General features: G+C 36.8%; 1 protein-coding gene across 6 annotated transcripts in view; it reads right to left on the reverse strand.

Annotated features, from left to right (window-relative positions):
- Positions 1-17,753, reverse strand: part of PLEKHH2 (pleckstrin homology, MyTH4 and FERM domain containing H2) — a 92,352-nt gene that overhangs the window by 68,500 nt on the left and 6,099 nt on the right. For all 6 annotated transcript variants that reach the window (XM_019647908.1, XM_019647909.1, XM_019647907.1 and 3 more), the window contains 2 exons: positions 16,329-16,458; positions 6,701-6,763 (listed from right to left, as the gene is read on the reverse strand). In XM_019647908.1, the coding sequence (XP_019503453.1) occupies positions 6,701-6,763; positions 16,329-16,458 (193 nt within the window). The remainder of the gene's footprint in view (positions 1-6,700; positions 6,764-16,328; positions 16,459-17,753) is intronic.

Genomic DNA, 17,753 nt, shown 5'->3' on the forward strand with positions numbered 1-17,753 from the left:
GCCCTTATTAAGGCACCCTTATCACTAGAAATAAGGAATGTAGGGCTGAGAAGGCTGAGTGGACAAACCTTGTTAGTTCTTCAATAATCTAGTGAAGGCCAAACCCCTTTGTCTTGTGAATTTTTCATAAATTTATTATTTCCTTGTGTAAAAGGTATAAAAGCTGTCTTCTTTGGTCACTTCCTTGAGTCTATTTTTATGGGGCTCCCATATCTACAAAATTAAATTTGTTTTTCTCCTGTTAATCTATCTTATGTCAATTTAATTATTATACCAGCCAAAGAACCTAGAAGGGAAGAAATTCTTTCACCTCTATAAACCTCAAGAAAACCAAAAGTAACTGAATAAGAGTAGAAATAAATATTACCAGACCTACACCTACAATGTCCTTTTATTAAGTCAGACATTAAAGGCTGCCACATAAAACTGTCCTATTATTGCTTAGAAGAGGTCTATAGTCCTAGGAAACTATGATTTGAGAGTACTCTTTTTCCCTGAAAAACGTGTTTAATTTGAAAGGTGCTCTCGTCTTATGAATGAATGCCACAGTCAGAGCTCGGTGGAGCAACTTTGCCACATGCAAACTGTTTGAACCAACAATTACTTTTAGATAACAACTTTCCGAAGCAAGAAAAATATGAACAAAAATGGCAAAGTCTCTTGGGGAGAGTGATCACTAAGTAATTACTGGCAACCTACTTGCCAAATGATCCTGTAAGGACCAAGTTCCCCAGGATTCACCAGCCTTCCTTGGAAACTGGTACAAACAAGAGGTCTACATAAAAGGTGAGGGGCCTGCAGAAAAGGCAAGCAGCCTTTTACGATACCTTACCACCACAAGTCCATGGAAAATAGCCCAGCTCTTTCTCAGTTCGTTAACCTGAACCATATAAGAATTTTAACTACTCAGAGACTGGCCAGTAACAAACATATATGAATTCAAATTGGTTGTTAAAGGAACTCTTGCAATTATCTATACGTGGATATCCTTCAGGGAGGAATACTTCACATTTTTAGGCTACCTTTCTCCTTTACTTCCAGGAGAGCCTCTGGTTGCATCCACCTACCTTAGCACACTCCTCAGCCATTTCTCCAAAGCATTTGTTGACACTAAGGTCCCTAAGCTATTGTGCAGTAAAGGGTTAACTCAGTAGACTTGAGGTGTTCTCACCCTGCACTTCCCAAGAAAGGACTGGCCCTTGACTGGCTCCCAGGAAATAATCTCTGAGCCCTTAAAATATCCTGCCTGATAAAACTGTCTTCATATACCTGAAATACTGAGCCACACGGATACTTTAGACTAACAATTCAATGTATGGTGGTGCTTTCCTGGTTCATTCACCTGGGGTCCTAGGCCATGCTGTAGCAGTTTGACCTCTGGAGGGGTTGGAGACTGATTAGCTAAGGTCAGCCACATGTGCATTCCATGCCTACAAGACTGACTCCCTCGCCAATAAAAATTCTGGACACCAAGGCTTGGATGAACTTCCCTGGTTAGCGACACTACATACCTGTTGTCAACACATCATCAATGGAATAATCAAACACATCCCTGTTGTAACTCTGCTGTGAGAAACCAATACACCTGGTTTCTCCTAAACTCTGCCCTATGTGCTCTTTTCCTTTGCTGATTTTAATCTGTATTGTTTCACTGCAATAAACCATAACCGTGAGTATAACAGCTTTTCTGGGTTCTGTGGTGAACCATCACACCTGAGGGTAGTCTTGGGGACCCTGACACAACTTCATTGCTATTTTCCATTTTCCTGCCCATACCGAAGAAGGCTGGAGCTGCAAATATTGTTCCCATTGTAGTTACCTATATCAACATTTCCTTCTTCTCATTTCTAACCTCATCACCCCCCACACAGGTAATTAGGATGCAACTGTATTTTTGAGTGGAGGCTAAAAGTTTATATATATATATGTAATGGCATGACAAAGATACCTGATCATCCAAAATAGAATGAAGAAAGGAATTGTAGGAGTATTTTGAACCTCAGACCATTCTGCAGTTATTTAAAATTATTGCAAATTCATTAGTCATTCTAATCACATCTTAAACACAACTATTTTGGCATAGAGCTTCATAATTTATGTAGTTAGGCCAGAACCATTCTCACCGAAGGTGAAAAGGAACAGCACTGGATAAAGTAGTTTTCCATGTAATGAAGTAACTCATCACAAGGCCCTGGAGATTAGGATGACCAAGTAGTAATTATTTAGTAAGACCAAAAAATGACTTGGATACCAAGAACCAACTTCATAAAAAGGCAGACCAGCCCACATATTAGAATGGTCAGAGGGAACTTCAAATCCAGCTCCTACCAAGTCTGAATCAAACAAAGGCAAGTGATTGAACCCAGAAGGACAGAAATGAAAACACAAACTTCTACAGGAAAAAATATTTACCCCTCTTTGGTTAGTATAAAATAGGGTAGTAGATTGGAGAATGCACTTAATCAGATACTCGAGGATGAATTCTGTGTATCAGTATCTTCTAAATGTACTATTTGCTGCTCTTCTTTGTCACAATAAGTTGTACTAGGTTGCTTTGCATATACTGCTTTCAAAACTTGTGAACAACAACAAAAAAACTTGTGAACAACAACAAAAATGTACTACAGCATTAAGTACAAAGATTGCCAGGATTTCTCTGGAAAAATGTGTGATTTTTTTTCTATAGTGAACTTATTTAACGTTTACGCAGGTGATGCCACTCAATAAACAGGAAGGAAAATGTACAAAGCTAAAAAGTGTAGAGTTGAACTGGTTTCAGCTGACTACTGCTTTTAATGGTGAAACATTCCTTTTTGGTTAATATAAATACAGTTTAAGTCATAGGATATGGCTCAATGACAATCTGAATTTAAGCAACATAAACAGCAGATAGGCCACAGTCCCATGCAAGCTGTTAAAGATAGCAAAGGATTCAGTTACTCTAATTTAATGTTTACTCAATCTTGTGAAGGCCAAAAAAGTTGATATAATCGGTGCTTGAGAATTCATCTGCTCTCTATATTTCCTATTAACTTTTATATTCATTATGAAGTATTTAAGAAGAAAAAAAACCTTTTGGATGCATAAAAAATGGGTACTGAATGAATTCTCTTTTTCTTTTAAAGATTTTATTGGGGGATTGGGAAAAGGAACAGTGTTGGGGAATTGAGGAAGGGGAACATTGTGTTTTTCCAGGACCCATCAGCTCCAAGTCAAGTTGTTGTCCTTCAATCTTAGTTGTGGAGGGCGCAAGCTTAGCTCCAAGTCCAGTTGCTGCTTTCAATCTAGTTGCAGGAGGGCAAAGCCCACCATCCCATGCAGAAGTCGAACCGGCAATCTTGTTGTTAAGAGCACGTGCTCTCACCAGCTGAGCCATCTGGCCACCCGTTGGCAGCTCAGCAGCAGCTCAGCTTGGGCGCAGCTCACTGGCCCATGTGGGCATTGAACCAGTGACCCTGTTGCTCAGAGCTCATGCTCTAGCCAACTGCACCTGCCGGCCAGCCCTCAATGAATTTTTTAAAAAATTTTTTTCAGGTGTACAAAGCTACATAATAGTTAGACATTTACACCCCTTACAAAGTGATAACCACCCCTAATCTACTACCCCTCTGACATCATATGTAACTGTTAAATACCATTGACTATATTCACTATGCTGTACTTTACATCCCCTGACTATATATATACTGGGGGTGCCAAAAAAACGTATATAAGTGGACACTTTGGCCTACGTTGCTCAAGCAGTAGTTCGCCATAATCAGAAGTGACTGGACGCTGATGTAACCACTATGAGCACCTCTTGTAATTGTAGAAGTCAAATGTGACTTGTATTCATTGTTTGTTATCAGTATATATTATTACAATTTTAATAGTTTTTTCCTATCTTAAAATGTGTATATATTTTTTGGCACCCTCTGTATGCCAAATTCTTTTTTAATTTAATTAAATTATAGCTCACATTCAATATTATTTTACTTCAGCTTCAGGTGTATAGCGCATTGGTCAGGCATCTACACAGTCTATGAAGTAATCCCCCTGATAAGTCCAGTGTCCATCTGGCACCCTACATAATCTTTACAACATTATTGATTACATTCTCCATATTGTATTCCATATCCCCATGACTGTATTGTGACTACCAATTTGTACTTTCTAATTCCTTCACCTTCTCCCCCATCCCCACCCCTTCCCATCTAGCAACCAGCAGTTTTTTCTCTATATCTCTGAGACTATTTCTTTTTTGTTTGTTCATTTATTCTGTTCTTTAGATTCCACATACAAGTAAATCATATGGTATTTGTCTTTCTCAGTCTGACATTTCACTTAGCATAATATCCTCTAGGTCCATATAGGTTGTTGCAAATGGTAAGATTTCACTCTTTTTTATGGCTGAGTAAAAATGTACCACAGTTTCTTTATCTATTGATGGACATTTTAGTTATTTCCATATCTTGGCTATTGTGAATAGCACTGCAATAAATACAAGAGTGCATATATTTTTTCAAATTAGGGTTTTGGATTTCTTTGGATAAATACCCAGGAGTGGAATTGCTGGGTCATAAGGTAGTTCTATTTTTAATTTTTTTTGAGGAAACTCCATAATGTTTTCCATAATGTCTGCACCCAATTTGCAATCCCACCAACAGGGCATGAGGTTTCCCTTTTCCCCACATCCTCGCCAGCTCTTGTTGTTTGTAAGTTTATTGATGACAGCCATTTTGACAGGTGTGAAGTGGTATCTCATTGTGGTTTTAATTTGCATTTCTCTAATAATTAGTGATTTTGAGCATCTTTTCATATGTCTATTGGTCATCTGTATGTCCTCTTTAGAGAAATGTCTCTTCATGTTCTCTGCCCATTTTTTAATTGGATTGTTTGTTTTTATGGTGTTGAGTTGTATGAGTTTTTTATAAATTTTGGATATTAACCCCTTACCAGATGTATCATTGGCAAATATCTTTCTCCCATTCAGTAGAATGTCTTGTAAGAGTTATTATAAATGGATGCTGGATTTTGTCAAAAGCTTTTTCTGCATCTGTTGATATGACCATATGATTATTTTTCGTTTTGTAAATGTGGTGTATCATATTAATTGATTTGCAGATATTGAACCAAACTTACATACCAGGAATGGATCCCACTTGATTGTGATATATGATCTTTTTAATGTATTGCTGAATTCAGTTTGCTAATATTCTGTTAAGGATTTTTGCATCCATGTTCGTTAGGGATATCGGCCTATAGTTTTCTTTTTTTGTGATGTCTTTGTCTGATTATGAGATCCGGTTAATGGTGGCCTCATGAAATGTGCTTGGGAGCCTTCCTCCTTCTGGATTTTTTGGAATAGTTTGAGGAGAATAAATGATAATTCTTTTTTAAATGTTTGGTAAAATTCACCTGTGAAGCCATCTGGTCCAGCACTTTTGTTTGTTGGGAGCTTGTTGAGTACTCATTCAATTTCATTGGTAGTAACTGCTCTGTTCAGATTTTATGTTTTGTCTTGATTCAGCCTTGGAAGGTGTATGCTTCTAGGAATTTGTCCATTTCTTCCAGATTGTCTAATTTGTTGGCGTATAGTTGCTCGTAGTATTTTCTTAAAACTTTTTATACAAAATTTCTGTGGTGTCTGTTGTCACGTCTCCTCTTTCATTTCTTATGGGTGTTCTAATACAGTTATTTGTTTACTGGCTAAAAACTCCCTCACAGACAGTGCTGTGTGAACTGGTGTATTGTCGTGATGCAAGAAACCATGAATTGTTGGGGGCTCATTACACTATTTTCTCTACTCTTGCAGTGGTTGGAATTTGGTGTGATACAGCTCTAAGTTTTTCTTTTCAAGTATTATTAATTTAAGAAAATAAAGGATTAGGTTAGACTGGGTTTATTTAGAAATTTGTCAGGCCACTAAAACAATCTACTGTGTGAAATGAAATCTTTTAGGTGAAAACAAAATTTGGTAGTGCTGTAATAAAATACTACCAAGTATAAGAAATTTAATATGAACTTGTTGGAACAAATAATAATTTTGAAATTCTTGCCTTGACTGAATCTGAAAGAGATCTTTTCATAAAATGTGAAGCTATGGATTCAGGAACATTAGACCAACTGATGGCCTCATCCAAAGCACTCATTATGCTGTTGGCAAGGCCCACAAAGTGTTAAGTGACTTATCAAAGGTTTACTTTTCTCCCCCATACCTACTAACATAATAAGTATAAAATTTTATATATTTTTCCTAATATAACTCTAAGTATTGTTTCATATCAGTAGTATATATCCTTAGTAGTAATTATTTTTAATGGTTGTTTAATACTTGATGAAGTGGATATTATTCACTTATTTATTCTCCAATAAGATGACATTCATATTACTTCCAACTCTTTATTACTATAAACAAGGTTGCTGTGAACATTATTTATATACAAAACTTCATTATAGTTAGGATTACCATAAAGGTCATGTTTGATTTTCTCAAAGTGAGATAAGACTTTGTAACAAAAGTATGTTTATCCTTTTGAAAATCTGTTAAGGGGCAAAATAAAGTTAGATTCTCCATTTACTCTATGGATCTAGCTCATGAGCAGTCAAAATGATAAGATATAGAAGAGGGCTGAAGACTATTTTGAGGGCTGTTTTGGGCAAAACGATGTTTATACTGGTAGAGGCAAAAAAGAAATTTTTAACTAAAATTATACCCTACCTGTTGAAAAGCTTTTTCTGCTTGACGTTCAGCATCAATAACTTGTCTCTCAAGCTGTTGCATCTGTAAGGTAAGGAAAAATAAAAAATATATATAAAAACTCGTATTTCCCTTTAGAAAGGGATTTAGAAATTTTACAATGTCATCAAATTCTTTAAGAATATTTAAATTAGTTCAATGAATATAAATTAACATATAACTTATCACATTAAAGGCTCTTTCAATGCATACTTAAAAAATTGATCAAACAAAAACACCAGAGGTTTTATATTTTTAATACAATGTCATGTGTACTACATAAGTATTCATCAGTAGAATTTTCTTCATTGGACTATAAATTAAAAATTACTGGTCAAGGGCTGGCCGAGTGGCTCAGTTGGTTAAGAGCTCGCTCAAGAGTTTGAGCTCTGAGCAACAGCAGTTTGATTCCCAGCCCGAGCTGAGCAGCTGCTGAGCTGCCAACAGGTGGCAGGATGGCTCAGCTTAAAAAAAAAAAAATTTACTGGTCAAGACATAGTAAAAACAATATATTAAATTTAAGAGAATAGTAAGACCTCAAATGTCATACTTGATTTGTTGATCAAAAAGTCACAATGAAGAGAAGGATCCAAGATGGTGGAGTAGATAAATGCTGGGCTTGTCTCTTCCCGAGACCACATTAAAATTACAACTAAATTATACAACAATCAACCTGGAGAACCACCTGAAGTCTAGCTGAACAGAAATTTTATAACTAAGGATATAAAGAAGAGGCTACATCAAAACTGGTAGGAGGGCCTGAGATGAAGAACCGGCCAGTTTCAAAACTCCATGCAGAGATGAGGATCAGGAGGGATATCTCAGACCTCTGTTTCCCCCTGAAGGGTTGTGTGTGCCCTCCTGTAATCGAGCCTTGATTACTGTTGGCCTGTCAGTAGGTGGGATTGACCCTCAGGCTGACTGGCTGTGCAGTTTGGCCACGTCAACAGCTTATGGGTTGCTATACGGGGCTTACGCCACAGAGTGGGATTTGCCCCAGTGGGCTCTGGTGCCTGTTGAGACTACCCTTTGGGTGTGCTCTGCTGTTGTCTGAAGCTGATCTCCAGGTATGTTGATTCTGGGGCCTCGTGGAGGGGTTCTGGTGCAGGCCCAGGTCAGCCACTGCCTGTGATTGGCCGGGTTCTACCAGGTAGGAGCTACAAAGCAATCTGCGGTTGGTCACTACCTATGCTGGACCTGGAGGTGCATGGAAGAGGCCACACTGCAAACTGAGAATGGCTGCCAGCAGTACCGAGCCTGGGGTACCTCCACAAAAAGTCCAAGACACCCTGAGGCCTGCTGCCACCTGTCAGCTCTGCTAAGGCTCGGCTACTGTTAGAGCCTCACGTGGTACGTGAGCTGGGTGATGCCGGGGTCTCACAGAGTTACCAGGGTGGGACGAGTGTTCTCCAGGTTAATGTAGATTCTGATTTGGTGCTAATGCTGAGCCTGGAGGTATTCAGCAAAAGTCTCACAGCATACAGAGGCCAGCCGCTGCCCACCTGGGGCCCGCAGACCCTGAGAGTAGTCCAAGAAAGAGTACAGAAGATCAATGAAACCAAGAGCTGGTTCTTTGAAAAGATAAACAAAATTACTAAACCTTTAGCAAGACTCATCAAGAAAAAAAGAGAAAAGACCAAAATAAATAAAATAGGAAATGAAAGAGAAGTGACAATGGACACCACAGAAATACAAAGGATTATGAGAAAATATTACGAACAATTATATGCCAACAAATTGGACAATCTGGAAGAAACAGATAAATTCCTAAACACATACAATCTCCCAAGACTGAATCAAGAAGAACCAGAAAATCTGAAGCAATTACTACTAACTAAATCAAATCAGCAATAAAAAAACTCCCGCGAAACAAAAGTGCTGGACTGGATGGCTTCACAGTAAATTTTACCAAACATTCAAACAAGATTTAACACCTGTCCTTCTCAAGCTATTCCAAAAAATTCATGAGGAGGGAAAGCTCTAAGATCATTTTACGAGGCCACCATTATCCTGATTCCCAAAACACTCACCCTAAAACAGAGATTAACAGTTGACTAGCACTGAGTATTTATACACAATTGTCAGTCAACTTTTTAGATGTCCCATTCTTAAATATAAATGGGCTACCAAAGCTCATTGGACATTTGAGAAAAGCTTGCAACTTGAAAAAAACAAACGAACGAACAAAAAAACAAAAACAGGAAAGTATCCTGAGGAAAGAAAGAGAAATCAGGGAATAGAAGAGAATTTTTTGAAAACTTGAGTTAATGTTTAAGATGCAAGAACTTTCAAATACATTATTTTACAGCCACATCATAAGACGAAAATTGTTATTGCCATTATAAAAATTAGGAAATTGATGTTCAGAACGAGTGTGCCTTATGCTCCCAGCCAGTGACATGGCTGGGATTTGAGTCATCATGTTCTGATTTCCTAGCGCTCTTTCAGTTGAACCACAGCTGCTTTGGTGTTTACAAAGTCCACACACAATGTATAGTTATACAGGACCTTCTGAAAATCAGTCCCAAATACATGAAACCACAAAATTCTTAACATTTGTCTTTATTTCTGTCGCTTGGATGCTATTCTTTCAGTCTAGGAATCTTTTATTGGTAACTTAAAATCATATTAACATTCATCAAAGGAGTAGTTTTAAGTTGCATTGTTCTCAAGGAACCTACTGCAGAAGAAAATACAGGGATAGGGGTATAACCAAAAGAGGCTAAATTTGGATTTTGAGATTCTGACAGAATTCTACCACTGAATAGGAAATAAGCTAGGTGATCTCTCCCCAGATTTTGAGTGTATTGTTTAGTTACAGAACAATGGTTGAGGCAGGGGTAAGGAATACCACATAACAGGAATCTAATATTTGTTGAACAAATGAATGAAGGAACAAATGAATGAATAGATGAAGGTTTCAACTCTTTCCAAAACAATAACTAAAAGCAAGCATATTAAAAAAAAGAAAAAAAACAAAGACAAAAGAAAAAAGAAAAGCAAGCATAACCTTTGATAAAAGACAATCACTACATTTTTCACAATCTATACTACAGATCATAAATACTGAACACTTCACATTGCATAAATGTAAATGTGCATTAAGTATATCCAATCAAGTTTAGAACACTTTAAAAACAGTTTTAACGTAAGAGTAGTATGGAAGGCAATACGTTGATTTTGAGTAATTGTTGTTATTATCATTCAAGCTGGAAAATAAGTGCAAGACACTAAAAACAAAAAGCAATGCAGGAAATACACAATAAAAAGTAAGCTTCTACTTTCATAATGTAGGCTATCAGGTAAAGCTTGGGTCAACTCCACAACCAATCCATACTAGGTCACTGAAAGAAACTTGAAATGATCTGCCACCCCATATCAGGCTTTGGACAAAACAAGTATTTCATGAACAGGTCATTTTTACCATAAAAAAAGGAAGTAGCACATTCTAAACCAGGCATTTTGATTTATCACTACAGAAGTGCCCTCTGTAGCCAGAGTGAACCTAGCAGCAAGTGGCCGAAGGAAATTGGTCACTGATCTCGGATCATAACATCACCCACCACACTTAATACTTCATGTTCCAAGTACTGTGTACAAACAAACTTGTTTCACAGACTGGGCTACTTGAGACAGAATACCTTTAGGACCACTACACTTGCTGATGTGGACAGCAATTCCCCACCAAGTATCTTTCTTCCTGATTTTTCCCCGTAGAACACATGAAAGATTCTATCACCATTTTATTTTGTTACAATAAATAATATCTTCAGTCAGTAACCCTAAAAATGACAAATTAGCCTGCAAAGTCTCAGTGTTAGTATATGTATATTTTTTGTCGTCACTGCGAGATACTAGGTAAGGCCATAGCGTGACTGAGGGGATGTGTAATTTAAATAGGCAGTCGTGGTGTTGTACTTGGATTGTTGCATGAAAGCAAATACTGTGCCGTCCAAGGACACCTCACTCCTATGAGAGAATTCTAGGCCACCTCAGGAGAATCATATTCACAAAAGGAAGGTCAAGTGGCAGGAAACCCCAGACAGTAATGCTGTATCAGGTAAAGGCAGCATTAGGTGATGTGGGCATGGTGATGGCCCAAAGGAGAAAACTCTTCATATTTTTCACCCTTTCCATTTGACTGAAAATCTAGCCCATAGGAAATAACATTTGCTTATACTTAAAATGAAACTCTCTCCTTTCCTTTCCTGACTCAGAAAACGAGTAATACTGTAAAGTTAGAAAAACTACTTAAATCTCAGCTTCCCTGAAAAGTTTATATTTGGCATACTAGAGATATTTCCAACACCATTCCTTAAATTTTTTACCACTTACAGCAGTATTTGCTCAAGACTTCAATAAGGTCTTTTTCTTCACGAGCTTCAATATTCTTAGTTACTTGGAAATTGTGATGAAAAAAAAAAAGGTCCAAAATAGTTCTTTAAAAAAAACCCAAAAAACTCCCATGTATTCTCTCCTACTCCATTTCCAAAAAAAACATAAGGTATATGTAATTGAAATCCACCTTTAATTATGAAAACACTCTGAGATCATCTCACACATCTTCCCTAAAAAAACTCAGAAAGATGTCGCCTATTAATTGGTAATTACATTTAAGTCATGTCCTCATACATTTAACCAGTGTGTGTGTTTAGGAAGATACAGGAAAATAATAATTAGTTACTCGTATGTGCCGGCACTCTTTTAGCTGCATCACAAAGTGTGAAAGATCTAAGGTTTAATGCCAGCTCTGCAATTATTAGCTGTGTGATATTGGGCATACTACTCAAATACTGCATCTTAATGTCAACATCTTTAGATTGGGGATAATAATAGTTATCTCAGAGGGTTACCCTGGGGTTTAAACTAGCTAATGGTTGTACTAAAGGCTTAGGAACCATAGTTAGCACTTAGTGTTTGCTGCCGTTAGCCAGTGCCAATAAAACAGAACTAAGAACCAAAACTGTTGGCTAGAATTCCTGGCAAAGAGCTGAATAATCAAATTAGTATTCTCTCAAGAATCTTCAGCCTTGGGCCTGCATCCATTTCAGGGGAAGGTCTGCAGAATTATTAGCAAAAAGCCTTGGGGCAGACTGGTCCTAACACTGAACCAAAGGTTATGGATGGGAACAGACTAGCCTCTGGAATGCAATATTTGACTCAAGTTGGCACATAGACGCAATGCAATAGGGTTTGCTTTGAAAAACATGTAATATTATATAGTTATTACTACATACATACACACACACAGATATCTGCCTCCAAGCAAAGATGGATTTATATGTTGCACAGCTGAATAGGAGAAGACAGAATAGATGAGTGGGTAAGTATATCAGAGAAAGCAAGGACTGTGGTAATAAAACTAGATGAGAGAGGCCATATAGGGTGATGGCAAAGCACTGAGGCTCTTAAAAGCAGAATGCCTGGTTTCAAGTCTTGGCTCCAGCACTTACTTTTTTGGCATGAAGTCAGGCGAGCTAAATAACTTTTATGTGCCTAAGTTTCCTCCTATGTAAATACGGATAATCTTAGTACCTAACTCATATGGTTGTTGTAAGGATTAAAAAGTTAATTTATATAAAGCACTTAGAAGATTGCTTGGCACATTGTAAGCATCAGTTTCCTAATCTGTAAAATGGGGACAATAAAATGTATTATTTCACAGGCCGTTAGAAGAATTAAATAAATCATATCTATAAAGTGCTTATACATAATAAATCAACAAATACTTGGTATTTTTTATTAAAACATGGGTGGGTACCAAAAATAATTTTCAATTCAGAGAAAAATATTTCATAATGGAATATAAAAGAAAATATTGTGAAAAACGTTATTCCCATTTTGGTGTTGAATATATTTACTGAAAAAGCATGAGTAACTTGGCATACTTATCCACTTTCCACTGTATGAAACACATCTGAATAATTCCATCTCTTAGGTCTGTCAAAGGATTTAAGTCACAGATAAAAAATACAAGACCAAAAAAAAAAAAGACATAAAAGAAACCACAACTAAAACAGCAATTTTGAAATAATATTCCTCTCAATATTCATTCACAGAAAAAGAAAAATGAAAATCTAACAAACTTATAATTAAAAAGCTATTGACAATTTCACTTGTAGAGAAAACGACGCTTAAAAGTTTTTAAATGAGAATTTGTTGCAACAAGACTTCTAAAGATCAATTGTTGCCATCAAATTCAGAATTTAAAGGTCAATATTGGAAACCAAAAAGGCATAGCTACTATTTAGTCCATAAAGAAACCAGGAGAGTATAGAAGTTCAGGGAAACAGAAAAATTTGGGGAAAGAGGCTGTGGTCAGTCTAAGGCAACATCTGAGAACTGTCCATGAGGTTTAGCAACTAGATACAATTGGTAATCTTGACGAAATCATTGTATGGGGGGTGGTTGGGATTGTAGAAACTACCAGATAAATCATTGTACAACCTGGGAAATGACTTTTGTAGAGAGAGGAGCAAAAGACAAAGCATGAATCACTAACTCTGAGTTAGGATAAATTTCTCCAATTTGGAGATATTCAAGCTGGTTTATTTTAATTTTTTTTGAAGCAATAATTTTAATTCTAATAGTGATAATTAAAGCAAATTGATATTGGGGATTTATTCCACAAAGCCTGTTACTGGGTCACCCTCTGACCCAAAGTGAATAGGAAAACTTTAATCTTCCCACCTAAAAGATGTTAAAGCATGAAATTTAAGATGATATGTAGGAAAGTGTAAACTGAATGATGTTTTACTGGATTTTATTAGAATACTTCTATACCAAGAGATTCTTAGCTAGCAATGGAGGAAAAATTTATGATCTATTTTACAGGTGTAATACATGTACCAGCCTGCCATCCCAAAAGGATTATGCAGACTAGAGTTTAAGAAACCACCTGTATGTTCTTCTGATCAATTTTGAATGACCATTAATATCATTTATCCATTCGCCCAGACAGTGCTGTCCAATAGAAATATATAATATGAGTTACATGCTTAATTATTGGGTTGTTGGAAAAGTCATGACGTATTTTGTCTATGTTTTTCAAAGGTCATTTATTTATATAAAGAACAAAGATCAATCAATGATATATTGCCCATTTTGTTCGATAACCTTTTGCCATCTTTCAGTGAGCTTCATAATTCGTCATTCATAGAAGAACCTGTTTTTATTTGCGAAAAACTGAACTAAGTGCTGATTTACAGCCTCATCTGAATTGAACGGTATACCACACAAGGAATTTTGAAGAGAGTGAGACATGTGGGAGTCTGATGACACAAGGTCAGGCGAGTATGGCGGGTGTGGCAACACTTCCCATCCACGCTCCAATAATCTTTGACGGGTGATCAAACTTGTGTGTGGTCTCGCGTTGTTGCGATGGAACGCGGCTCCTTTACAATTAACGAGCTCTGGACGTTTCTGGATGATGGATTCGTTCAAACTGTCCAATTGCCAATAGTACACATTTGAATTGATTGTTTGGTTCCTTGATAGGAGCTCGAAAAACACACCTTTAAAATCCCACCACACTGAGAGCATAACCTTCCTCTGATGAATGTCTGCTTTCGATGTCATTTGAGGCGAATCATCACGTCGGGACCAAGACCTTTCGCGCACCACATTGTTGTAAACAATCCACTTCTAATTACCAGTTATCAGTTGCTTCAAAAAAGGATTGTTTTCCTCATGTTTAATAAGCGTATTGCAGATTTTTATACACGCTGTCGAATGAACTTCTTTGAGTTCATGCGGAACCCAAACATCGAGCTTGCTTAAGTATCCCAGCTTCTTCAGGTGGTTGTGAACACTTGAATGATGGATGTTCAATGTTTCTGCAATCTCTCATGTTGTGTAACGTGGGTTTGACTCGATCAATGCCTTTATTTTGTCATCATCAACCTTGGTGGGCCTCCCTGATCGAGGAGCGTTATTGAGATCAAAATCACCAGCATGGAATTTCGTGAACCATTGTTGGCATTGGCAATCTTGTAGAGCATTGTCAACGTAAACTTTATGCAGCTTTTCACAGCTTGACATGCGTTCTTCCCTTTATGGAAGTAAAACAGTAAAATATGGCAAAAATGCAGTTTGGTCTTCCATCTTCAACTTGTTGTAAAATCTCCAAAACTCAACCAAATCGCTCAATTTGTTTTTAGAATGAAGCTAGAACTCTCAGCTGTCAAATGACATTGCAATAACATAGATGCAAATGACTCTAGTACTTCCAAAAAAAACCCCACAAGTACTTGCAAACATGCATCACGACTTTTCCGACGACCCAATAGTACCCACATTTAAAAAGTAAAAGGAAATAAGTAAAATTAATTTTAGTATTTTTTATTTAATCTAATCTGAAAATTATTTCAACATATAATCAATATAAAATTATTGCTGAGATATTTTACTTTTTTTTTCATACTAAATCTTTGAAATCTGGTATGTATTTTACATTTGAAACATATCTCAATTTTAACTAGCCTTATTTCCAGTGCTCAACAGCCACTGTGGCTATGGCTGTGGTACTGAACAGTGGAAGTTTAGAATTCAAGTTCCCTGGATATAGGAACATGTGTTGTCTTGTTCACAGATGTAACTGTAGAATTAAGAACAGTGTCTGCTACAAACAAACAAAACAAATTCATAGATACAGAAAACATTCTGTTGGTTGCCAGCTGGAAGGGGGATGGAGGAGGAGAGTGAAAAAGGGGAAGAGATTAAGAGGTACAAATTAGATGTTACAAAATAGTCATAGGGTTATAAAGTGTAGCATAAGTATTATAGTCAATAATGTTAACATAACTATGTATGTATGGTGTCAGATGGGTACTAGATTTATTGGGGTGATCACTTCATAAGTTATATAAGTGTCTAATCACCCTGTTGTATACCTGAAACTAATATAATATATGTCAACTGTAATTGAAAAATTAAAAAATTACTAAAAAAATAACACTGTGTCACATAATCAGCCCTCAATAAATATTTGTTGAAGGAATGAACAAATAAATGAATTTATCTACTGATTTATACATATATAACACCCAAAATTCCTATGACATAAGTGAAATTTTAACTACATGATTAGAGCTATTAAGGAAGCATATAATTATATTAAATTCAATTCTAGCTGAGATGATAGTTTAGAGATACATATAGTTAGTCAATACAAATTTTTTTAAATTGCATACTTTCAAATACAGTATAAACATGTTTTACTACCAATAGGGAATGCTCTTCTATAATCACTTTATACATGATTTTCCTAAACATTTAGTAGATCAAAAGGCTGTCACACACTCTTCTAGTAAAATCAAATAAATTATAGCCTTTCTCTATTGAATGAATGAACTCCACATTTATCAAATACACATAATTCCTACATATTCCACTAGTATTTTCAAAAAAATGTTTTTTGTCTTAATGTCCAATTCACTCTAAAACTGGCAAAAGAGTATGCCAAATAGAGCTTCAAAACCCTGACAAAAAGTTAAATTATATTCATTATTGTTTAAATGTTTACCCCCAAAACTACTGAGATTATCTAACATAAATAAAATAGGCCCCAAATAGCTGATTTTAATCACAAAAGTTAGGGAGGAAAGCTTACCTTCTCTGCTAACAGCTCTCTTATCTTGCTTGCTTGAACTCTAAATTTCATGAGCTGGGACTCCAGAGCAATGCATCGTTCTTTCCAGTCTACGGGTCCTTCTGACTCAGAAAGCTCTGCCATATTTATTCTATAAAAGGAAGCATTCAAATGGCATTATCAATTAGCATTCAGGATAATTCATTAAATCATCCAATGTATACATCCTAGTCACCAGCTAATGATATCCAGCTACAAGTTTTGAATTCTACGATAAATTTCAGAACTGGTGATAGCTCACAGAAAGAACTTTGTAAGCCAGGGTTGGAGGCCCAACCAACTGTGTTAATTAAACTTTCTACGTAACCTAAGCTTCCTATGTCTCAGTTTATCCAATCTAGAAAAAGGAGAACACAATAATAACAAACCATTCTTCTTCATGGGTATGTTGTGAGGAACAAATTAAATATTGCTGTTTTTAACACTTTGTACAGTATAACAGTACCACACAAACACAGAGTACTGTTATTATTTTAAATAGCTCCGCTCATCAGATAAGATTTTAAAAATCTACAGCTCATAATTTTACCATTCTCTTAAATTTGCAGAAATATTACAGTTTCATTCAATTGGGAGCACAGTAGAATAACTTAAAGAAACTTTATACCAGTGCTACAATTATGGGTTAGATTTATATTATAAATATTACTTATCACCACCCTAAATTTGTCCAGATACAGGCTGTCTTTCAAGCCAAAAATCCTTTGGCATATTTAACTGGGCAAAGTATTACAACCCTGGACAGGTTTGGATAATTTTTATTTGGTGCAAGAAAAGAAAACACATAAATGTAAAATTTGGAATCACCTACATTTAGTAAATCTCGAATCAGCGTTTTCCATGACATTAACTTTCTTTTGGAGGAGATTAATCCCAGAAAGAAGCACTGTAAGGGGGAAGCCACGAGGCAAGTAAAGTGGTTTTAAAATTCTAAAGTGTAAAAAACTATTATTTGATTTTGGAAGCATGATTGTTTCTGGCTCCAGGATTCATAAAAGTAGTTTTAAATATTTGTTAATGTTGGGCCGGCCGAGTGGCGCGATGGTTAAGAACTCGCTTGGGATGCCAGAGGGCTCCGGTTCGGATCCCACATATGAGGGCCAGTGACACTGCCCTCCACAGCTAAGATGCTGAACAACAGCTCAACCTGGAGCTGGGCTGCCATGAGTCGCCGGCGACGGCGTGGGCTGCAGTCCCTGTGGCAGTGGATTGCCATGGGCTACCGTGTGTGGCCAGCAGCCAGCGTGAGCGGCCAGCAGCCGCAGTGAGCGGCCGTCCAGAAGCCGGCGACTGATCTGCCTCGCCAGAGAAGAGCGCAATGATGGTGCCAACTTGGGCCAGTGAAGCAACGTCCTCCACAACTAGACTGAAGAACAAAAAGACAGC

The sequence above is a fragment of the Hipposideros armiger genome, unplaced genomic scaffold (genome assembly GCF_001890085.2).
Source record: "Hipposideros armiger isolate ML-2016 unplaced genomic scaffold, ASM189008v1 scaffold_118, whole genome shotgun sequence".
Classification (NCBI taxonomy): Eukaryota; Metazoa; Chordata; class Mammalia; order Chiroptera; family Hipposideridae; genus Hipposideros; species Hipposideros armiger.